The sequence below is a fragment of the Cynoglossus semilaevis genome, chromosome 1 (assembly GCF_000523025.1).
Source record: "Cynoglossus semilaevis isolate Cse_v1.0 chromosome 1, Cse_v1.0, whole genome shotgun sequence".
Classification (NCBI taxonomy): domain Eukaryota; kingdom Metazoa; phylum Chordata; class Actinopteri; order Pleuronectiformes; family Cynoglossidae; genus Cynoglossus; species Cynoglossus semilaevis.
The window spans coordinates 22,596,188-22,620,025 of NC_024307.1; the positions used below are offsets into that span (position 1 = coordinate 22,596,188).

General features: G+C 38.0%; 2 protein-coding genes and 1 long non-coding RNA gene across 3 annotated transcripts in view; 1 reads left to right on the forward strand and 2 right to left on the reverse strand.

Moving 5' to 3' along the window:
- Positions 1-1,291: 1,291 nt before the first annotated feature.
- LOC103385775 (equilibrative nucleoside transporter 2-like) lies at positions 1,292-15,584 on the reverse strand. Its single transcript, XM_008319765.3, has 13 exons — positions 15,376-15,584; positions 10,028-10,084; positions 9,804-9,885; positions 8,763-8,908; positions 8,521-8,663; positions 7,587-7,721; positions 7,311-7,408; positions 6,038-6,107; positions 5,444-5,622; positions 4,950-5,052; positions 4,053-4,138; positions 3,422-3,621; positions 1,292-3,000 (listed from the first exon to the last, which is right to left on the reverse strand). Exons 2-13 carry the CDS (start codon positions 10,057-10,059, stop codon positions 2,889-2,891), a joined length of 1,386 nt encoding a protein of 461 aa, XP_008317987.1. The 5' UTR covers positions 10,060-10,084; positions 15,376-15,584; the 3' UTR covers positions 1,292-2,888.
- Positions 15,585-20,555: 4,971 nt separating this feature from the next.
- LOC103385767 (uncharacterized) overlaps positions 20,556-23,838 on the forward strand; it is a 3,575-nt gene continuing 292 nt past the window's right edge. Inside the window, exons 1-4 of the mRNA XM_008319752.3 lie at positions 20,556-21,214; positions 21,490-21,807; positions 22,465-22,572; positions 23,535-23,632. Coding sequence (XP_008317974.1) covers positions 21,157-21,214; positions 21,490-21,807; positions 22,465-22,572; positions 23,535-23,632 — 582 coding nt within the window. The 5' untranslated portion in view covers positions 20,556-21,156. The remainder of the gene's footprint in view (positions 21,215-21,489; positions 21,808-22,464; positions 22,573-23,534; positions 23,633-23,838) is intronic.
- LOC112488039 (uncharacterized) lies at positions 23,124-23,325 on the reverse strand. Its single transcript, XR_003051711.1, has 2 exons — positions 23,218-23,325; positions 23,124-23,177 (listed from the first exon to the last, which is right to left on the reverse strand). It is a non-coding gene; the product is annotated as an uncharacterized LOC112488039 (long non-coding RNA).

The window sequence follows — 23,838 nt, forward strand, 5'->3', positions numbered from 1 at the left end:
AACAATAAAATAAAACTCTGTGTGTTTCTGTATTGGCAGAATACGATGTAACGTGGTGAGCATACATTGCTACGTCACTACTTTTGAAAAATAAAATGAACGGGAACCATCTGTTTAACAAAGAGCATCGTTACAAAAAAGGTAGGAGTGGTGTAGAATGTTACCCTATATACATGTGCTATTTTTTTTTCATGAACTTTTGTAAACAAGAGTGCGAGACCGTCACATAACCCTAGAAGGCCACTAGAGGCCAGCAACGTGTGACTACATTAAAGTTGTTTAACAGTACTAGTGTTGCTACTGTTATGTAATATTAATAAAATGAGGTAAATGATATAGATCCCGCTACTCAACCGGACTGAGCATTGGGCTACATCAAAAATGAAAACTATATTACGAGATTAAAATTCTAACTTTAAATGACAATACATTTGTAACGTTACGAGAAAAAAATGCATGGGGAATTAAGTCCGACATTTACGAGTTAAAGTCATAGATTTATAAGAATAAAATGGCCATAATAGGCCGCCGTAGTCTAGGGCCCGGTACCAGCACGAACAAAACATTTTCATGTGTGATAAATTGAAAAAGGTAAAACTATTATTTTGAAACGTCACCGGATATCTTCCCAATGGTATCCGCTTCTTGGCGTCGTAGCGCCGCTGGTACCTGTTCAAAATTAAAGCCCACGGTGTAAAAAAACAAATAGAGGGTTTTTTTTAAAAATAGGCGTAGACAAGCCCGACAAATTATACCGAGCCCACGCTGTGTAATTTGTGGTAAGTAGTATTTCAATTCGGTAGTTTTTAATGACAATAAAATACAACGTGTATGAAACGTTGTATTTCATTGTCATGTCAGACGTATTTAATCAATTCACCTTGTTTGTTCATCAGGGTTTTCCTTTTTGTAACGGATGTACGACACTTTATTAAAGTTTATATAATGCTACCTTTTAAAAGAAGATAAATAATCCTACTGTTAGCTTTACTGGGCGCGTGCGAGGTCTGGCTAAAATGACTTTTTTGGTGGGGTTTCTGATATTCGTACTAACTGATAACCCGTAAAGGCAGCATTTGAGTTCAAAGGTAAATCGTATTAAAAATGCTTAGTATTTTGTATTAATAAGATTTACAGGGATTGTAGCTTAGACCGAATCAGCAAATCAATGTAACTCAAACATAAACTTGAGACTCTTTCTACGACAGACTTAAGACTTCATACATTTGTCTTAGTGGTTTAAACTGAGTATTTTATCGACTTTCCTGTTTAGAAAATCACACATTAACTCTTGTGGTTGCAACTATCCATTTTAATGTACACTACTGTATGTACAGATAGACATTCCAACATACATAGGCACGTATTCCCTTTTGTGCGACTGATGAGACACAACTTATGCCCCTGCTGCTGTGTAACATCCATAAAAAATAAATGGAACCTTTTTGATTCCACACTGGGGACCTTCACGTGTTAACAGCAGATTTGCTGCAACAGTCTGAAGACAATGGCTTACATCAAGGGCATTTGTTATTCTTAAATGTAATCCAGTGGATTTTGGGTATGGAATTAGCATTGTATAGGCTGTCACCACAATTGTGATTAGTAATTCAAACAGTCTCAGCCCTTAGTTCATTTCAAAGCAGCACTAATGGTCTCAGTTATATGACTACATTTTCTTACATCAAAAACTAAGTTTGTCTAGTCAAAGAAAAAAAAAGAAGAAAAGAAATGGGGCGTAAACAGAAAAAAAAACAGAGATGTTAACAGATGTGAAACAATGTCAGAATAAATACAATTTAGCTTTACATGGCAAAATGTCAGCATTTTTATGATCCAATACAGATGTACAAATGTTTTGCAACAAGGGAAAAAAAATCAATACTATTCCACATCATTAGAGTCGTTAATATACATATAAATACAAAATTGTCACTTTTTTTTCCCCCAAACGCAATTATTCTTATACGCACATCAGCTCAAACTGCTTTTAATGTCTCAAAAGAAACAAGAGCATCATTACACAAAATACACACGAGTTTCACTTGTTTACTGGAAACATCAACTAAATAAGTGACACTGTCTGATAGGATCATTTTAAATCTCATCACAGAATTGTTTACATTTATTTTTTAAACGTTTTGAACAATCCAGAAATGTCTTGCAACCCCTGACCAGGAGGGGGCAACAACAAACACACGCAGAACCTTCATAAATACTAATTTGCATTAATCTGTCAAGCTCCCTGTATCTTTAAAAATGAATTACTTGAATAATAAATTAAAATGCTTTATATCCAATTTCAAATTGGATACAAAGCGTTTTAATAGATTTTTCTATAAACTTACAAAAATAAAGTGTGCAGCTCCAGTGCGGCCGGGGCCTTGGTTTCCCATTAGCATTTCCCATTTGTTAACCTTCTGTGGCAAAAAAAATGCTAGAAATCTACGGCATATAACAACTACAATAGTACCAAAAATAAACTTTAACTATAAACTACTGTCTACACAAACTTATGAATATTAAGAGTAAAAAGGTTTCCAAATCTAGAAGTAGAATTCAGCAGAAAAAATTAAGCCCGTAGCTAAATATTTTCCCTTTGTCTACACCTGATCAGCTGATGATAATGCCCTAACGTATAGAACACGAACATTAATATCGTAAACCCATAAGGTAGGGGAAAAGAGAGTAACAACACAAAGAAACAAACAAATGTATAATTGAAATCTTTTTGTTCTTTAGACAAAACAGTTAATTCATCATACTGCTCATATGGGCAGAGCTGCTCCACAAATTCAAGTGTTTTTTACTTTTGACTTTTGCTGGGTACTTAGACAGACAATGGACCACACTAATCTATATTTCTGCATGTGTGTGACTGTGTGTGTCTACACCACGGCTCTCAGGGGGAAGGACAAGGCAGCTCCTAATGACAGCCCCAGGGCCAAAAAGAAGGTCATCAGTGCTCCAGCAGTCTCTGCATCTTTCGACTCCACCAACCTAGTGAGAGAGCAGCAGGTGAAACCAGGTCAGCTGTGGAACATTTAATGGACTTAACCTGTCTTACACTCAAGTTTCTAGATCTGTCAGTATTTGTTCGACGTTGTTCCTCAACAACAGAGTATTTTACTTTTTCAAAGAGATCAATCACATCGACTTCAAATTTCCGCAGTCAGGGTTGATTTAAAAAAAAAAGTTATAGGTTTCTCAATAATACAGTTTCCTTTTTTAGAGGAAGCAGCATTGTACCCCATTTCCCAAACTGGAAACACCACCAGGATCCTACATTACAGTTCTTACAACAGGACTTGACTCTGTTGTCACTGCCAAAATGTAACATACTGTATATTCCAAAATCTACAATGACATTGATTTAAAAACAGATGCAACTTTGTGCTGTGTAGGTTCAGTTTCAACTCACTGTGGCGCGTAGGACATGGAGAGACAAACAAAGTATCCACTGGACACGGAGAAGAAAGTCATGATAGCAGTGAAGGCAGCGTCATGGGGGAAGTAGACGGGCATGTAGGAGCGCACCTGGACATTACAGAGCATGAGCAGAGGGATGAAGACCACCCTGGAGATGACCAGGATTGGGAAGAGGAGAGACTCTTTACGAGGCTGCGGAGAAAAAAAAAAGAAAAAGGTTGGTGTAATCAGTAGAACTAGTAGTACTAGTAGTAGTTCCCCGTAGGATGGAAGGTGGACAGAAATAGATAAAGTAAACAGAGACATAAATTCCACTGCAGTATTTGCAAAAATGTGCCCTTTAACCCTTCAATTCCTTCACACAGTGAATGAATAGTGCACACAGACTGTACATACAAACCTAGACATATGGGCAGAGTAATACTCTAACAATTTAAATAAAACCCCTAGACATATGGGCAGAGTAATACTCTTTACAATTTAAATAAAACAATTAATACTTACAAACCTAGACATATGGGCAGAGTAAAACTCTAACAATTTAAATAAAACAATTAATACCAATACTGTACTTTTTTAAATTTCAAAACTTTAATTAGCCAACAAACAGTTAGGCCACTCACCCAGCGTAAGAAGGTGGTGATGGTACGTCCCAGCCAGTCATTGATGTTGAACGTTAAGAAGCAGCAGACGGACAGGAAGTAGCGCTCTGCTCAAACAACACAGGAGGATTTCACAATAAGACAACCAGTACAAAAATACGTACTCCCATTTGTAGTCATAATTTTAAATCCTCTTTAAATCCCGTACACATCGGATTGCCCGGAGTTGTTACCATGTGATCCAACAGAGGGCGCTGTAAGTGTAGCCAAACCTCTTATTAAAGTGAAGATCAGAGTACTGATTGTTTTCTGCCACTGTCAGTGAGCAGGCTGAACCCGCTGGGTTATTTTAGTTCAGCAGCAGCTTAGTTGGGTTATGATAGTATTAAATATTTCTACTTCATTGTTGTACATGGGTATATATTAGGGATGCACCGAAACTAAAATTGGCCGAAACCAAAAACTGAAAATGAGTAAACCAAGACCGAAAACCAAAGAATAAAACAATTACAAAATTATTATAATTTATTTAGCACATTCTTACAATGCACAATATAAAATCAAATTCAAAATAAAATGGAAAACTTGTCTCCACTTATGTGTACATTAAATGATAATGTACACATTTTTTTGTAACTGTTGTGCAAGTATGTATATGGGAAAGAACGAATATTGAAATTAATTGGCCCTACTAAACACCCTGCTGTAGCTTGGTGCCCTGCAGAGAAGCCCACTCTGGACGACTTGTCTTAACATAAGCGCAGTTCTTCGTGTATGTGTAATATGGAGCAATGGGTGGAAATGATGTGACATCTGATTTAGCAAATTCCAGCATGTTAAATGTGTTGATGTTGGTAGTGTCAGTCCTCATGTCGCTGTAGAGACGTGTTGTTTTAATGCACTACAGCACAATCTTACCCCATTTTCCTGGGAAAGACGTTTTGACGTCGGCCGTGACGGCAGGAAACACAGACAGAGTGACTGTGAACACAAACGTCACACAGAACGCCATCACCCAGATCTAAGAAACAGGGAAAGAAAATGAAAAATGGTCATGAAGCTTAGATTTACCTCAGACAAGGGATGTAACGATGCACTTTGAATCACCTAAAAATCTATACAAATGTGTGACAATTCTCCTCTGTTGAATTGAAAAATGAATCGTGCAACAAGGTGTAGAGTAGGCTGCGTTATCTCAAAAAGTCAGTGATGACCACTGACATTGGTCAGAGACTACACACTTTACTACAGTAGGGGGCGATATTCGCCTAAAAACGTTAGTCGTGATCAGCTATTTAAACCAAGACGTCAGACCACAACCCTAAGTGACGTGTTCAGACAGAACGTGGGAAGGAAATTCTTCCACATATTTGTCCAGCTTAGTGTTAGGCATTATAAAGCTGAGTGTTAACCTTTTTAAACACTGCCATGACGGAGGCTTTGGCCTGAGTCTTCTCCTCCCCCTGATCCAGGGACAGGAAGGCCTGCTTGTTCCCATCTGGACCGGATGACATCTGGGCCTCAGCTCTGCCGCCGCTGTTGCTCGCAGTAGAGTTGGAATGGCCGTTCAGCTTCTCCGTCGTGGTGCTATCTGCAGTCACAACACTTGCTGTTCAGCATAGGCGTCAGGGAGAGCATGGCGTGTGCTTTAGTGAAGGACGGGGTCTGTTTGATTCTAACAAAGGGGCCTCTGTCTGAGCAGTGTTGGGACTCTGACTGGATAAACAGACACACAGACTGACTTAACAAGATAATGCATCACTGAATTGATTTAATGAAAAAATCTCTAGAAACAGCCCTGTGGGCTCAGGGGGTAAAGAAAACACATGCTTTGTTACATTCAAACAAATGCTAACTCGGGATAATTAGCATATGGGGATTTTAATTAAATCCGTGAAAGGATTAAAAACCTTATTTAAACTTGGACACTGACGTATGTATTTATCTTTTATGGAAATAAATTATTGGAGAAAAAAAAACAAACATTTTAGTATGAACAGAGTTACCTTTCAACAGCTCGTCTGTTGCCCCGGCCTCATACCTGCGGCTTTTGTTCAAATAATACTGAGCAAACTCCTGCATGTAAACATAAGAGGGTTTCAGATGAGTGCTTTACTTCCACAGGCTTGATACCAAAATAAATGCAGAATGTTACAGTTAATTATTGTTAGTATAACGTCAAACAACTCTTGGAAAAAAAAATTCCAATATTCCATGACTTGCTATGCAAACAGAAATCAACTGCTGATACTGCAGGCTACTGATGCTAATATATTTCCTGTTTGCTAAAGTTTGTTTTTTTTAACGTCTCAAGGTGTCTCATCTGAGACGTCTGTCTTCTTCTTATACCAACTACACTGAAGTAGGAGCTTTCTGTGTGGGTTTTTTTTTTTTTTTGGTGCTTGTTAAACGGTGTTCTGTGTTTTGTTGATGTCATGGATGAAGGACAGTAGGTCCAGGTCAGGGTTCTGCAACCACTAGCTCCACACGTGGCACTGCAATGGACCAAATTTAGCCTGCCAACCAACCAGTATCAAGTCGATAGCTGATAAAAAGGAGCTGTTTTTTATTTACAAAAACGATCCGCCTCCTTGCGAAATAACAAACTGGCGCTTTCCTGTTAAGTCAAGATCGTGTGTGCAATTTTGAGATAGAGCACACAAGATTGACCTCAATGGTGATCATAGTGAGTGTTACTTTTTTTTAAAAAACAGTAATACGGGTAAGAAGCATTTACTTTACTTTTTTATAAATCTGTAGTATTTCTACAGTACTTCAAACTTTATAAACTCCCACACTAATTTAAATAGTCAAAATTTTCTTTGCGTCTCTGTATAGTTTATATGTTGGTAAAATGATATAATAGTTTCCTTTTGCTGTGAAATGTTTCAGATCCCTGGTTGAGGTTAAATTTTGTTCTCCTCCTCTGAAAACAGCTGCTAACCCTTTTGGTGAGTAGATAATAAAACTCGAAGGCGGAGTCAAAGGTTTACTGCTGCTGGTCTTCAATAACATTTGCTTTCAGCAGTTCCCAAACCCTTCCCCCGGCCTCCCCAACAGAGAAAACCATTTCTTCAAAGGGGTTGTACTTTGCAGGAGAATCAACTCTTTATTATTTAAAGTCACTTTTAATGCAGTTTTTTGCCCATGTTTAATTTTTTTTTTTCAGTTAATGTCAATGAGTTATTCAGTTAATGAAGTGAACAAATCCTGATAGGTCATAGCATAGCTAGAGTGTAAAACTTTGTATTTTTCATGTAGTGGTAGAGTCAGACTTACCAGACGAAGTAGAAGAAGGTAGCTGAAGAGCGTGGCTATTGTGCCAACACATGGCGTGATGAAGTAACCCAGTGCTGCTGTCTCAGAGTCCGCTTCGCCTGGGTGATACATCAAATCAGATTGTATAAAAAAGGTGCTCGAGAAGCACATCAGTACCTGACACTGCCTTTGAAATGTCATGTGCGTGATGTGAGATGTCAAGCTGGTTTGATCGGTTATGTTTTGGATTGTCGGTTCAGTGTTCAGTGACATTTGTTTGTCAGGTGTGTGACTTACTGCCAATGGCGAGCAGCATGGCGATGGCCGCGAACGTCCCAGCCAGACCCTGGCCGCTCATGAAAATAGTGCTGTACTTCTGAGGCAGTTGACCGACCAGGCCGAACAGACTGCCCTGCAGGACGGCACCAAATGCTGGAAAGATAGTAACAAAGAAAATAACCACACAGCTGCTCCCATGTCTGTCTTCCTTTATCTGATATATAAATCTGTTATTTTATGACCACATTGTCAGGAAGTGTGGTTCCGGTTCGCACAGGAACCTCATATCCTTAATGGCACCCTCCCCCCCCCATGTAAGTTGCTTTGGATAAAAGCATCTGCTAAATGCATAAAAATATAAATATAAAACTAAGGTAGTGGCACTTTGGCCCAGAGGCAATGTCTCGGTCATTGGTGTGGAACCCCAGGGTTCACCTCCTGGACAAGTTCGAATCCCAGTTAGGGTGGTTGGTACCTTCCAGTGGACTCACCACCTGCAGGAAGGTTTGGGAGGTTTTACGGTGCAGTGTGATTTGGGTGGTGACCCGGTAACGGATAAGCAGATGAAAATGGATGAAACTAAAGTATAATCACAAGGACAACATTGAGCAACAGTTAATGTGTATTCAGTCGTTTAGTCCTAACTGCAGCCACTGGTCCCAAACCTTTTTTTGCACCAAGGACCGGTCGGCTGGTACTAGCCAGTACTGCGGACCAGTAGTGAATGAAAGTATAGCATCTTTAATGTAGACTTTATTTTTCATTTGAAAAATGACCAAATTCTCTTTTAATGAAGTAAATTATTACATTATTTACTGAGGCCTAAAACCAAATGAACTACGGACTAGTATAGACCAGCCAACCAGGGGTTGGGGATCCCTGCTGACAACTCCGACTCCAAACAACTACGAGTGCAGTAAACACAGGGAAGAATTTAATCTTCCAAACTTACAGTTGATGAACCAGATTGTTGCCATGGTAACTGAGAAGAACTGGTCCTTATCCTCCATCGGCACTTTGACCAGCACTGCCGTGAGAATGAAGAGCAGCAGAATGAAAACAAGACTGCCGGCAATACGCACTGCCTCCGATATCCTGCAACAACAAAACAGTCAATGGAAAACGAAACTCCAGGTGAACGACTCCACCGAGAGCACAGGAGCTAATGCGTTTGTGCCTAAAGCCATAACTGACCTCTGGTAGAGGAAGGAGTTGAGCAAGGTGAAGAGCAGTAGGGGCAGCTGGGAAAGCAGCGTCATCCAGTTGTTGAAGTAATATTCGTCCTTGACCACCATGCTGCCATTAAACGACACCGTGGAATTTAGACGGTCTTGGAAATACTGCAAACGCAACACACAGAAATACCTTTATTGTTTCATCATATCTAAAACCCAACTTCTACCATTGCTCTGATTATTTTAGCTAAAGTGGTAATGTGATCTATATCAGTTACTGGAAAATAAGTTAATCTGTTTCTTAAAATCTTGGCAAACTCCAGACTGCCAATGTGATAAAACTCAGTAGTGATGAAAACTCAGAGTCTCTTCAAAGAACAAAAAGCTGAAAGGTCAATAATCTGGACCAAATATGCGTTCAAAGGCAGACAGGAAATCAGCCACAGCATAATTACAGCAGTAATAATCTGTAAAGCTGGATGATTGGAACATGTGTTGAGATAACATACTTTTATGGGATCTGCAGGTGCTGTGGGACAGATCACGTCTCTCACAGTTCCGAGAACAACAAGGTTTGTTCGGTGTCATAGTTCTTGTTAATCACACAGCTGATAAAGTCTAGCATACACGCGAAGAGACTTGAGAGATTTGAATAGCAGCGTGACTACTAACTTAATCAGAGCCTAACAATATTTACATATCATTTTTTTAACATAATCTCCATTTCCCAGAGATTAGAGAAGGATTCAGTCAGTATCGTTTGCAGTCAGATGACTCAGAATAATAAGGTAAAGCCTGAAACAAACATTACCATGACTTCAGTCATCCATATGGAGACATTAAGTTCAAACAGATCATAAGCTAAAGAAGTATAATGACTGGTTCACCATGTGATCTTATAAGAGGTTTAAAGACAGGGAGCAGGTGACTGACTGATTTACTGTTACTTAAGAGGAGTTAGGTGTTGTTTTCATATTTGTGAAAAGTTGACCATTTCTGACTGGTTTTTGTGCCACAATTTGGTTCATTGCTCGATACTTTTTCCTCAATAAGTTTTTACCAATGATGCAGTCATGAAGAAGTTCCATGGTAGCAGCGTTCCCAGGCCCAAAATAAAAAAACAGACTCCAACTAAACAACCCCTGTAGATAAGAGAGAATATGTGTTAAAACGATGTAAATATCGCCTCAGACTTTTCAAAAGAAAAAGGTGTAGATCATCAGTAAGAAAGAGCACAAGTTAAATGTCAAAATTAGGAAAAGTGAGCTTGTGGGTTTAACTCACCTGTCCTGTGGGATTTCCGTTCGTCCCTTCATCCTAATGTAGGTTGCTCTTGTCAAACTGCAATGGAAACAAAAGTGAGGAAATAATGAAACACATCACACACGTAACACATCTGCCAATGTTTCTCTTCTTTAAGCTTCAAGTAGGGATGCACTGAAATGAACATTCTTGGCCGAAACAGAAAATGAGGAAACCAAGGCCGAAAAAAACGAAAAAAAATAAAAATAAATCTAATTACTAGTACCATTGTGGTACAATGGAACAATTAAATACCATTCCAAAAGTAGTTGAAGCCAAAACAACTGAAAAAAAAATAAGACTGACAGCTATTGAAGATGATCTTCTTGTGCTTCTTGTTTCAATTCCTGCCATTGACTTTTAAAGCTGTCCATCAAAAACAGACTTGAACATCAAAATTGTCAGAAGTTTCCTGCTAACGTACGAGCAACATGACAGTTGGCATGGAGGTCAGTCAAGGATTAAAGTGAAAACTGGCAAATGCTCCACAAGTTTAGAACTGATAAAGACAAACATAGGCTATCACAAGCAGTACTGTTTCCCCAGTAAAGAGGCACACAGAAGCCTCTCAGTCAACATCTTTTTTACTGAGGCACAAATCGGTGTGCTAGGGCTGTATACTTCAAAGGATCAAAAACTACTCCAAACCATCAGTTGGAGGCCAAGTAAATAAACTAAACACTGCCTGTGGCCTTTCCTCATCCCATTCATTCATGCCTCTGTCTAAACATTCAACTCTCCTACTATGTATCCTGTCTACTTCTATCCCTTCCACATAATACCAACAACTGTGTGAGTAGAAATCATAACAATATAATGGTTGATAGGACTAAAAACTCAAGTTTAATTAAATGAAAATACACGGAAAGGAAATCTAGCAGGGCATGACTCTAGCTCTAGTGGTCGCAGATAGTAAATGTGTTCTAAACTGATATGTGAAAACCAACCCAGGTTTGGGGTTATGTAATGTTTGGCTGGAGTAACTGCCTTCTGTGTTTGCAGTTATCAAAGGTCAGAGCTCCACACAGACAAGGTCAACACTTTCTCCGCCAGGTTGCCACAGAAATGTCAGTCACCTACTATTATCTGGCCAACAGCTCATTACAAGCTATTGGAACACTTAAGCGGCTTGTCGTGTTTCTGTGCATTTCACTACCAATTTCAAGTAATAGTTGCTGATAAATTTGTGCAGGGGCAACTAGCTAGTTTAAAAGAGCTGTGTCATCTGTTAGTAGGGTTGGTAAAGAGGATTAACAGGAGACACCCATCAAAGAGTGTTATTGGAATATAATTTATAATAATTAAAATTTTAAGCATGAATAATACAAACGAAATATAGATATAAATAAATATAAGAAAATAAGCAAACAGCAAAACACTTAATCTGGACTTGAAGCTTCGCACAACTGGTTTCCAAGGTGGAAGATCTGTCACATCCCATGCAACCCACGTTTATTTTAAGGTGAAACAAATCACCTCCCCCCTGGTGTTTAGCTTACAATGCTTCCTTTATCCACCTGTTATTTTAACAACGCCTACTTCTTTCAACAACACAATGCAACGGACACATGGAAGTATTAATGTATGTGAAAACCACACCCCCGTTGCTTAGAGAAACATACAAGCCATGACAAAAATGTATACATCCGCAGTAAGCCTTTACACACCATTGCCTTTGAAGTAAAAAAAAAAAATGTATACAGCAAGTGTCAGAGAAACACAACACTGTGTATGTCTGAGCAGATAAGGGATTGTGAAGGGTTATATAGAATCGATAACTGGTCAAAGGCCCTGATAAGAAACACACATGTGCACATCAGAGCAGACAATCTGCAGTTTTGCAATCTATAATCTGAAATTCTATTAATCCCTGAGATTTTTTTTTGTAGTTTAAAAAATAACTAAAAACCAATTAATACGTTCTGGGCCCCCAGAAATATACTATTAATTTATTAAATTATTCTCCCATCTAAAAATAAAAAACATAGATATAAACAAATATATTGATAATAAAAAATTATAATAATTAAGAAATCATATTATATTATTGTTATAAAATAACCCAAAGAGGGACCGTGACAGTGTCAAGTGGAAAAAAATGGAGCTCAGTTTCACAAGGAAAATCTTGCAAAAGTTGCTTAATCTTAACTTGGAAATCTAGTATGTCGGTGAGCTTGTATCTAGGGACTCCACTGTACTGTGAATGAAGTAGTCCTCTGAAAAACAGGACTGTTGCATTTACCCCAGTTTATCCAATGGAATTGTTGAGCTATTATGTTCTCCCAGATGTATGTTACGACAGCAGTTAATGGCAGTGTGGACGTTGGTTTCATTTTGGAAATGGTTTGACGCTGCTGTTGAGTCAGGCTCATAATATAGACTTGAAAATGCATGACATCATGACTGTGCATAATCCGTTAAAAAATTGGATTCTGCAGCTGTCCATTCACTTTGTTCGCCGCAGACGCTGTACACTGACACAGAAAATGCTGAACAGCTGAGCATTACCAAAATGCAGCCGACTTCAGCAAAGACTGCCAATGAGTTGATCACTTAATTATAGTGCCATTTTATACCTACGGGCTGTTTATTGATGAACCAAACTCTGTCCAGATAGTGGAGGTGCTTTGGGGTATTTGTTTTACTCAGGATACAATGACAGTATTATTCTGTGTCTGCCCAAATTCTGAAGCAGTGGCGGCAGAATTTAGGCCAGGGTTGCTTAATGTATCTTGACGACATGTTGTATGTGTATTCCAATCTAGGATTTGTTTGACAAGAAAAAAAACTGTCCACCAAAATGAACACTCTAAACTAACTCTAAACATCAGAGATTTACTGAAGAGGAGAACCACATTTTTAAAAAACCTGTTTGTTCAGATGACTGCAGGCTGATAAAAAAGTACAGCTGTACACTGACTGACATAAAGCCTATATGGTGCTGCGACACACCACCACACCTCAGATAATAGTCTCTAAGTGGCTGAACTGAGTATCTGTAGACAATAACCATGGTAGTCAAACTTTAAATAACATTATTAACACAGTCACGTGACTAAGAGTGACTCATTTTTGTCCCACATTAACCTGCATATCTATATTCAACAAGTATTTAACCCTTTGTTTGGCATATACTTTGGAAAGAATTAAGAGACCAAAAATTATCAGTTTTTTCTGCTTTTACTAAATATATATAGGTATGTGGTTGAGTAAAATAAACATAATAGTTTCATTCTTTGAACTACTGCCAACATTTCTCCCTAATTCCAAATAAAAATATTGTCATTTATAGGATTTATTCGCAGAAAATGACAGCCTTCTCTTGGCATGCTGGCCACCAGTCTTTCACACCTTCCTCTTGATCACATTCCAGAGGTTTTTAACGGGGTCTGGAGAATGGGCTGGCCATTACACGATCTTGATCTGGTCGTCCTCTATCCACACCTTTATTGACCTGTGTGGCAAGGAGCATTGTCCTGCTGGAAAAACCAGTCCTCTGAGTTGGGGAACATTGTCAGAGCAGAAGGAAGCGAGCGTTTTTCAAGGGTAATATTGTAAATGGCTCGATTCATCCAATCTGCCCAATTCCAGCCTAACAGAAGCATCCCCAGATCATCACCGCTCCTCCACCACATTTCACAGTGGGTGTGAGAGACTGGCTTGTAGGCCTCTCCAGGTCTTAATCTAACCATTAAACGACCAGGTGTTGGCTGAAAATTGGACTCACCAGAGAAGATGACCTTACTCCAGTTCTCTATGGTCCAATGCTTATGGTCTTGGCCTGGCTCTTCTTTGCTTCTCATTGATTTTTTTCTAGCTTTACACGACTTAAGCCCTGCCCCTAGAACCCTGTTTCAAACGGTCCTCACTGTGCGATTTCTGACTGACATACGAATCAGTTGGTGGTCATCCCGGTCAGTGGAGAGTTGTTTTTCGCCCTCTGCCAGCTTGTAGCTTTGTTGTCTGCCAATGTCTGCTGCTTGACCTTGTTCTTAGGAACCACCGTCTTAGAACATTTTAAGGATGAAGAAACCTGACGCTTACTGTATCACTCTGCCAGTAAAGCCAAAATTTAACCCTTATTTTCCTCACTCTCTTTTCTTTTCAACTGTTATGGCATGGTCAGTAGTTTGTTTGTTTTTTCATACCAATTACTTTTGAGGTACTACTAGCACTGTTTTTGCCATACAGCTGGACCTAATGCAAGAGGATAGTGATGACCACAGCAGTGGTTTTTACACTTTAACTTATCAAACAAGTTATTGTTAAGCAGGTTTTGGTAGACTGAGGTGTGCTTGTTAGAATTCAACAGACATTAGAATGGAATGGCTGTTAAACATGTAGAGATGCTGATTTCATAATAAATTTAAGTTGTCTCTTAATTTGTTTTTCAGAGCTGTATATGTAGACCTACTGAGCACCCACGTGCAAAAGACGTTTTAGTGCGTGTTTGTAAAGGCAAACTAATGAACCGAAACTCCTTTCAACAACGTAACCAGAAATCCTTTGAGTACACTGCTGCAAAGAAACTGATATATGTAAATGCTGACCCAAAAAAGATGTTAGTAAATCTAGCAGTGCTGTCTTAGTGTGTCATGCAGTTGAGTAATCCTCACCATAATCCAGGCTAACACGTGTTTGCCATGTGTTCAAGGAAACACAAAACTTCATCTAAGATATCTTTTTAAAAAATCGTGACATTTCCACGCCATTGAAAGTTTTACTGCAATTATTGTAAAAATAAATCGCTCAAATTTAGTCTTTTTTTATATCACAAACTGCTTGCACTTCATTTTATCCCTCTATTTAGTTCTTTTCATGGACCATCTCCACGTGTGTCACTTCATTATCTCCTAGATTGTGTTATTTGACTGCGAGAGTTCAGTCCAGTGTTCTGTCGGGCTAGTTCTGCACCGTCAGAAAATAGTGATGAAAAAGGTGATGCGTTCATGTACATTAAGTAAAAACTAACAAAACGCACAAAAGATGTTTTAGGTGACGTGAGGGTTTAAGCACAATTAAAATACACGATGTATGTAGCAAAGATAAAAACGTACGTATGTCCGAGAAAACTAAAATACAGCCTTTTATTGTCTGACACCTTTTTCATCATTTTATGGCAGTGCTGAGGGCAGAGGAAACACGACTCGAGTCCGCCCATCGGGCCCATAAAGCGAGCAACGGTTTGACCGAAGATGTGCCGGGTTCTTTTTTTTTTCAAAAACGCCATATACGTATGAAATAAATTTCAGTTAATATATTATATTACCGGTGTATATTCTCTTTACAGTGAGAAGCAAACGTGACGAGCGAACGTGTGTTGGACTCACCTGATACAAACACTGGTGTCGTTATCACTGCCTTTTCATGCTGGTCTCAACGTAAGAAAAACGAGCTTTGCCTTCATCCGAATATTTCCGAAAAACACACCACCTGTTGGCAAAGACTTGTTATATCCTCCCACCATTACACACGTGGCGGAACTGATATGACGGTTAAAACGATTACCAGTAAAACGCGTACAGTTCTCCTTCTACTAAATGAATACTACTTCCGGTGTAGTATTTATGGGCGTCACTGTTTTATCGCGGGTATTTTAACAGACAGACCCCCCACCCAAAAAGTCCTGCTCACTTACTATGACATGTTCATCACAATTTTAGAATAGATTTTTCGTCGTCGCACCGAAGGGGTCATAACACAAGTCTTTGTTGATACAAATAATACGCTATAATGCTTAATACACAAACAGGACAATCATTTTTATACAAAACATTGGCAAGGTAAATAAAGTAAATAAAGCCACACAGGGTAGAAGGTTCCAGATGTATAGAGAGACATGTATGGCAAACTATACTGTTATTACACTTTTTTTTACACTGTTATTGGTTAATGCAGGGATATGGGAACGAGCAGCAGAGCAGGTTGTGCAGTGGGACAACAGCAAGGATGGAATGACACGTTTAGACACCAGATTTTCATGCTCCTTTAAAAAATCACTTTTTTAAAGACTCTCCCCAGTGCTGTCATCCCGAGCATGATCACTGTCAGGTCTGTCTGTTTCCTTTCCTGCTGTCTGCTGTGTGGGGTAATCTGTGTGATCACACTCACCTGTGTCTGTAATTAGCCTCACTTGTGTCACCTGGTGCTCCTTGTATATATACCTCTCTCCCGCACTCTGGGCTTGTGGGATCATTGGTTCAGTGAGTGACTGGGCTTGTGGGATCATTGGTTCAGTGCGTGATAGTATCGATTGGTGGCTGTATCGTCCGTGCCACCGTTGTGGCGAGCATTTTGTTGTAGCTGTCCCTAGTCTGTTCCTGGGCAAGTCAGTTCCTGTTCTCAGCTCTCAACTTTGCGTATGCTTCTGTCCTAGTTTTTGGAATTTTGAGTTTTGAGATAAACTACCTGCACCAGTCCTGCATTTGGGTCCTGCCTGCTTCCTGCCATGTCGATGCCCACACGTGACAATCACTTTATTTATTTACACGTATGCATTATCGTGTTTCTTGTGGAAACGCCGTTCTACAAACTGTCACTGCCAACTGATTTGGCGCATTTATACTTGTACTCTTCCTGAAGCAAGTTAGGTGTCTGTTATTCAGTAGTTACGCAGAGGTCTATTACACCATCTGCCGGTATAAATTGGCATGACACTATGTACTACACGTCTGATTATAGATGTATTATGCAAGTGAACGAATAAAATAACTACATTGAAGCCTAACATTTAAGAAAATAAACGCGTTATGTTACGAGTTTATGAAGAAAATGTCGTTAAAGAAGAAATAAGTATCTCATTATTTTGGAAACCCAATTCTTAATTATATTATACGTCATGATTGGCTGATGTCACTGATGACCTAAAACTGGAAGTGCCTTTGGGTTTGTAAAGTTTTTAGTTGTTTCTTTAGGTGTATTTCAGTTTGTCCAGTTAAGCCAGTCCACCCGTCGACTAATATTTAAAGGCGTAATGGCCCTGGGGTGTGGCTGCGTTTGTGCATATTTATTAGTTAAAAGCACTCTCGTTTGTCTGCAACAAAACATTCAAGACTATTATTACATAGTCTACTATTATTATATATAGATAGATTGAACTTTATTAATCCCTCGGGAGTTCCTTTTGAGAAATTAAAAAACACAGAAATAGGTAAAATATACAACATGAGTAGCAGCACACTGACAATGAATATGGGAAACCTGAACAGTGGATATGAGTAGGTTATATAGTAAATGTAATATATTTTAACACTTAATAACACACTAAACTTTAACACACTCAACACTAAATATAGTACAATACTGATATAAACATAAAAGAATATAAATGAAAATGATGCAATAATATATATAGATATTTAATACATATTATATAAACAATAATATAAGTAGTTATAATATAAACCAGTAATAGAAGCAATAAACAATTTGAAATGTGTGAAACAGAGAGTCATAATGACAATACTGTAATAATATGTAATAATATAATAGTATAAAAATAAATATGATAATACCTATAAAAAGCAGGGGTCTCAAACTTTATATTCAGTACAAGGAAAATATTTTATAAAAAATAAAATTTTGGTAATATAAATAGTAATATTACAGTGCCAACAGCAGGTCAATTTTTCCTCATTTTTAAACGACCAAATACAGCATTACAACATTGAATTATTATCCATCCTTTAGGCTAACTGCTAAGATCTTGGAGCTTTTTGAGAGAAAGAAATGGAAAAAAAAACCATACTTTTGAATGTTTTTTGCCTGGCATATCAAGGTTTTGGTTACATTTAAACATTGCATAATTACATGTAAAATACCAAGTAATAGGATTTGCAAATAGTGTGTCTGAACAAAAAAATTGTCTGCTGCTTGCTCTGTTCTGCAAGTCTCTTTCATGTAATCATCCTCATGACTTGCACCGTGTGTTTTCCCTAAATTTGATTACTTGATGATCTCCACCTGTGTGCTGCCTTCCTCTCTGCATACATCCTTTTCATTTCTCACTTTTTTTGAAGGAAATTAAACTGTTAAAAGAGGAAAATCATATCAATCATACGTCTTCACATGTGTAAGTAATGCTACGTTGAAATATCAAATCCCACAGATAAAGCCACATGTTTATGAGAATAAACACACATGTATGAGAATGTAGATAAATGAAAAAAGACTCGTACGTTTATGAGAATAAACTTGTAAGTTTAGTTCATTTGTTTTGGGGGAGGCGAGAGAGAAGCACAAAGTGTGTCAGAATGAGAGAGCATTTTGTGAAGTTGTCATCTTTGTGCGCAATTAAAAAAATGTAATCGTAATTAATCTGTTACGTAAAAATTGTTGTATAGAGACACAATTACAAAGGCAAGATACTTGGACAAGTTGAAAATAATCGATGGAAAAGACCCATACAAAGTCAACAAAGCTGAGTGGAAGCGGACGAATATTCAAAGTTGGCCAGACAATGTGTATCATACGGTTATTATTAACACCCAAACAATACAGCGTGTTAATGTAAAAATCACAGTGGCATATACGGATGTATGTCTTTTGTGAACATCATTAGAATAACAGTTTACACGAAAAATTATCTTTTACTATTGATTAGATTATACTTTTTTCCAAAATCACAAAAAAATATGTATTTTTTACTTTCTTCATTAAAATAAAAATAGTTTGATTGTACATACTGATAAGGATACGGACTGTGGTCAGCTGAGGATTTACATTTGCATTGTGTACATTTGTCATGTCATATGCAAAGTAAATATATGATATATATATTTGATATATTTTCATTTTATTGACATTGAACATATGAATTAAATAAAAGTATAATGTAATTACTTGAAATAAAGTGTCCAGAACAGACTTTGTAATGTGTTTTGCTTGGATCTGGGTTGAAATTAGCACGGCTAATACGTTAAAGCCATAGCATCCTTCTTTCTGTCGAAATATCCTCTGTCAGCTTCCCTCGGTGACAGATCGCTTTATGTCAAAAAACTTCATCCTGCGATCTCCATTCCCAGATCGGTTGGTACAACCCCACACAACACAGGTATGTGCCATTATCGGTGTCCTTCTGTGTATTTAATATCTATCTATACAGTACGCCCTGTTGCCACACAAGATGGCGGACTACGGAACTATGGGTAGTGGCGTGACATCTTCAGAAAACTATCTATACTTCATCATGGACATTTTGTATGTGTGTACTGTTTTGGTCCACATAGCAACGACAAGTGGTCAGCCACAGCGTTGTGTAATTCATACCTTTTACTAGAAACGTGAATAATGCAATAGATGAATGATCGATGAAATGCAACCAATACAAGACACAACGTGCGTAGAAATATATGATGATAAAGTGAAGAGGTTTCGATGATATTAGGACAGACATGAGTAGGTCTCCATTATTGTGAACAGTTTTTAGATGGCATCATATGAACCAGCAACTGCTGAGCGCCACAAACGAGAAGACGATAACATAAGAGAAGCCATGGCTCTGTGGTTGAAGGACTTCCTGTTTTTCTTTCGCAGTACACTCAGTCCATCACCAAGTACGAGTCCTTTTCACAAGAGTGGCAGGGTGCACATTTAATTTAGGAGGTTGTGGAGGCGACTTCCTGAATACCGATAAGCAACTTTGCCTTGCATGCATTGGTTGCGTTGGAGTGCGTTAATCGAAAACACATGGTGGGAAACCATTCTAAAATACAAAATATGGCATCTGTATTCAAAAAGAGAAAATCAAATTGGAGTTTGTGCCATCCTAACTTGATTCTCTTCGTCGTGCCCAACCTGTCATGTATCTGTTCACCACCAGTAGGGCCCGCTCCACACTTTGACAATATTATATAGATTTATCAATATTATAGAAAACAAGTTTTGTTATTAAAACGCCCTAAAACGTAAATGCTAAACACTAATATTTATATAATTAATTTTATATTCATTTATATTCATGTTATATATTCATTATACTTATCTATTTTCCCTGCAATACCCACGTTTAACCCCAATAAATGGCACTGAAAATGACAAAAGCATTTTAGAATTTTATCCTTTCTGCATGACTTTTACATGTCATTTATCTTAGTTCACATAAACGCGTCATCTCTCTGCTCCTGACCCGGCCCCATTCAATTTTAGGACAATTGTGGCCCGCGACTCAAAAAGTATGCCCACTAAGCGTTTCGGCCATGCCTTGCTTTTTGTTGTGTGTATAATTTGGTATGTTTTTGGAGAGCTATCACAAGGAGCCGTGCTGTGGTGTTGTGCTGTACTACTTTTGTGCTCCCATTGACGAACAGCGGCAGGACATGTGGAACCACAGAAAAGAATTCTCCATCCATATGCCGCTCTGTGGTTTGTCTCTCTGCCCTTCTGCTGTGCAATCAGTGTGATCACACTCACCTGTGTCTCCACCGTTAGTCTCACTGGTGTCAGCTGGTGCCCTACTCTGATGTTTCGTTGTTCCTGATTTTCAGTTCCTGATTCATGTCTGCTTTGCTGTTGTTTCTTGTGCCATGTTTCGAGCAGTTCAACGTCTCTCTAGCGCTACGTGCGGATCCCGCCTTCACCAGTACGTAACAGCTGCCTCTGTTTGGACATCTTACAGAGCAGGAACATTGATCAGAGATCAGAGTCACAACCATCTGCACGCTTGTCACGTCAGCAATAGATGGTCAACGAGATGTCAAACTCTATGATGCAATGAATTGCAAAAAAAAGTGATTTTGCTGTAGAAGCTGATCACGACTTTCATATCATTAGAATTGGTTTCAATAGCACCAGCTTAAGACTTAAATTTATAAATACCAAATTATGGAAGTGAAAACTCTCAAACAATTTCAATGTAGCAACATTCCCTTACATAAAATGTGTTTTCTAGTGAGAACAAAGTAACTCAGTCAGAGCAATACCTTTTATAAACAGGAAAAGAAAAAACGTGTTATGGTTTTAACACCTTTTAGAGGAAACGTGGAAAGAAGCGTGGGAAAGAAAAAAACATAAAACAAATGCGCATGCGTGCATGTCTGTGTGTGTGTAGGGGGGGGGTCAAGTTAACAGTGAGGGTTTAAGTGAAACAAAAGATCAGCAGCAAAACTGAAAAGATGAAGCTTCTACTGAACAGCGTGCTGATGGTCTCCCTCTGTGACATCGTGTCTTGCAGTAAGTTCTAATTTATAATAATATTTTTGTATCTAACAACATACCTCAGTAATTAGTAATATAGTATATATATGTATATATATATATTTGTTTTTACATGTGTCAAAAAATATCCCTTTCCTTTAGATAGCTTCACCATCATTTATAAATGATTTCTGCCGTGGCATTTGTACTGTCATAAAACCACCAGATCACATTTGTTTGAATCCATGTCACGTTGAAATGGCATTATCAGTTCATTTTACACTTATCCACTTCCTTATCCTTCTGCTTAGAGAGATGTGATTTCAACATTACCCACTCCCCGGACCTTGATGTCACTGAGGGTGAAATGGTGAATATCACCTGCTGCGTTGCAGGAGCTCAGCGTCTATCATACTCCTGGATAAAGCACCAGCCCAGCAACACAAAGAAAATAAAATATCAAACATTGAGCATAAACGGCTCACGAGCCTGCTTCAATCTGGTGTTATCAAATATCAACATAAATGATTCCGGAAGATACTTCTGTAAGGTAAAGGAGGAGATACCTTATATTTGCGAAGATGCTGTAAATGGCACAATAATAACAGTCACCACAAGACAGGGTAAAGGTGGGTAATATCATGGTAACACTCTGACACACAAGCAAGTTCCTGGTTTTTGTCCTTGTCCTTTGTGGCCTCATCATATGTGTCCGTCCAAATCTATTTTCATAGACTTTAAAAGTGAGTTTCATTCAGGACAGGGGTCTCAAACTCAGATGAGCTAATGGCCACGGCTTCCATAACACTGGTGGGCCACATTAGTGTTCAAAGTTTAATACAAAAAAGTTTTTCTTTTTTCTTTTTTGGAAAAAAGTGATGTTTTTTAAATAGTGCAAATGGCTAGTGCAATTTTTTTTTTCTTCTCAATAGCATTTTTGTAATTTTTGCATTTTTTGTAATTCATAAAAAAATTAGTTTAAAATTTTAATTTAAATAATTAAGAGAATTAATTAAGACTTAATTTAATTTTTATTGACCTCCAGTCAAGGCAAAATGTGATGTTTCGTGGGCTAGAAGTTGTCCCCTGGGTCGAGAGTTTGAGACCCCTGCTTTAAGAGCTCCATAAATTTAACGTAAATTTAACGTGAATTGAACGTTTCACTCAGTTGGGTGTTGACTTTATCAACAACCCAAAATTTACATACTTTTGCTTGACAAAAATTTTTAAAAAAATTCTCTGTCATCTCATTTTTCTCTTAATGTTATGTTCCTTGACCTTTGCAGGCGCAGTGTCATATAAAATTTCTCTCAGTGTCATAATCCCCGTAGCTGTAGTGGTTCTACTGCTTCTCGTCGCTCTGTGCTGTTTCTGTTTCATGAGGCTCAAACGAGGTAAGGATCAACACAAGGTTTATCGACCTATACACATCACAATTGGAAATAATTCTGTCATGTTATAAAATATGCATAATCCATAACATCTATAACAAAGTCACACCCAATCTCTTAGTCAAGGCTACTGATCAAAGCGCTCTTTGTTTGTTTTGTTTTTTGTTGTTGGAAGGTGCTGTAACAATTCAATTAATTATTATTAACCTGTAGAACAATTTGCATTAAACATGGCTTTATAGGTTTGCAGGTTACAGGTTTAATTAACAAATGTACTCCTTGATTTTTAAGCATGACTTTGGTTGCTATAGTTGGCAAGATATCCAAGTTTAGTACTACTACATGACATAACGTAGAATTTGTGTATAGTCATGTTTATTTTTATAAAGGCAAAAATGTGTGACTCATTGCAATTTTTATAAAGGCAAAAATGTGTGACTTATTGCAGCTAGCCTGAGTAGTTTGAAGAAAAAAAAAAGTGAGAAATGCATCGTACACCACAGAGAAATATGTTCCAACTTAGTGACACTAAAGATAAATGTACACTTTTTTTATGGTGCGCAGTCTTGGGTTTGATTCCCACAGGAATTATACACAGTACTTGACGCCTGCCTGGGACCCACAGGAATTATACACAGTACTTGACACCTGCCTGGGGCAGATCTACCGTTAACACAAGAATTTCCCAAAGATGGGATCAAAAAAGTTTACATTATTGTTATTATTAATTATATTCCTAGGGATATATATATATATATATATATATATATATATATATATATATATATATATGTGCAGAGCTCCCCCTCCGCGAGCGACAGCTTTTTTGTCTTTTCTTTGTTCTCTCCACATATATATATATATATATATATATATATATATTGTATGTCCCACAATTGGTACCCATAACAAAACTAACACTAACGCATAATTTATTGGTGTGTATCCTGGGTGTGATTGGCAAGCCCAAGCTGCCATGGTGATCTATGAGGTTCCCCACTTTGACTCAGAAGAAGCAGAGATGGAAAAACACAGCACCTCTTCCACAGGCTCAACTCAGTGGGTGAGTTCAAAAAAGTTTAAAAAAGTGAAACATGAATATGATATTCTGCTAGGTTGTACTGTACATCATCTACAAGCATCTATCATTTTGTGCTACGGCCATTTGTCCTGCAAAACAAAACGTTTCTAACAGAGTACAGAATGTACTAAAAGCGGAAACTTTGTTTTTATGTTTAATAATCACTCAATATGGCTGACATCCTGTGT

Excerpts from the sequence above, each read along its gene's own strand:
- LOC103385775 (XM_008319765.3), bottom strand. The coding sequence starts at position 10,059 with ATGAAGGGACGAACGGAAATCCCACAGGACAG. Across the intron at positions 7,722-8,520 it reads AACAATCTGGTTCATCAACT|CATTTGGTGCCGTCCTGCAG; the intron begins GTAAGTTTGGAA and ends CTATCTTTCCAG. Across the intron at positions 5,053-5,443 it reads TCATGGCAGTGTTTAAAAAG|ATCTGGGTGATGGCGTTCTG; the intron begins GTTAACACTCAG and ends CCTGTTTCTTAG.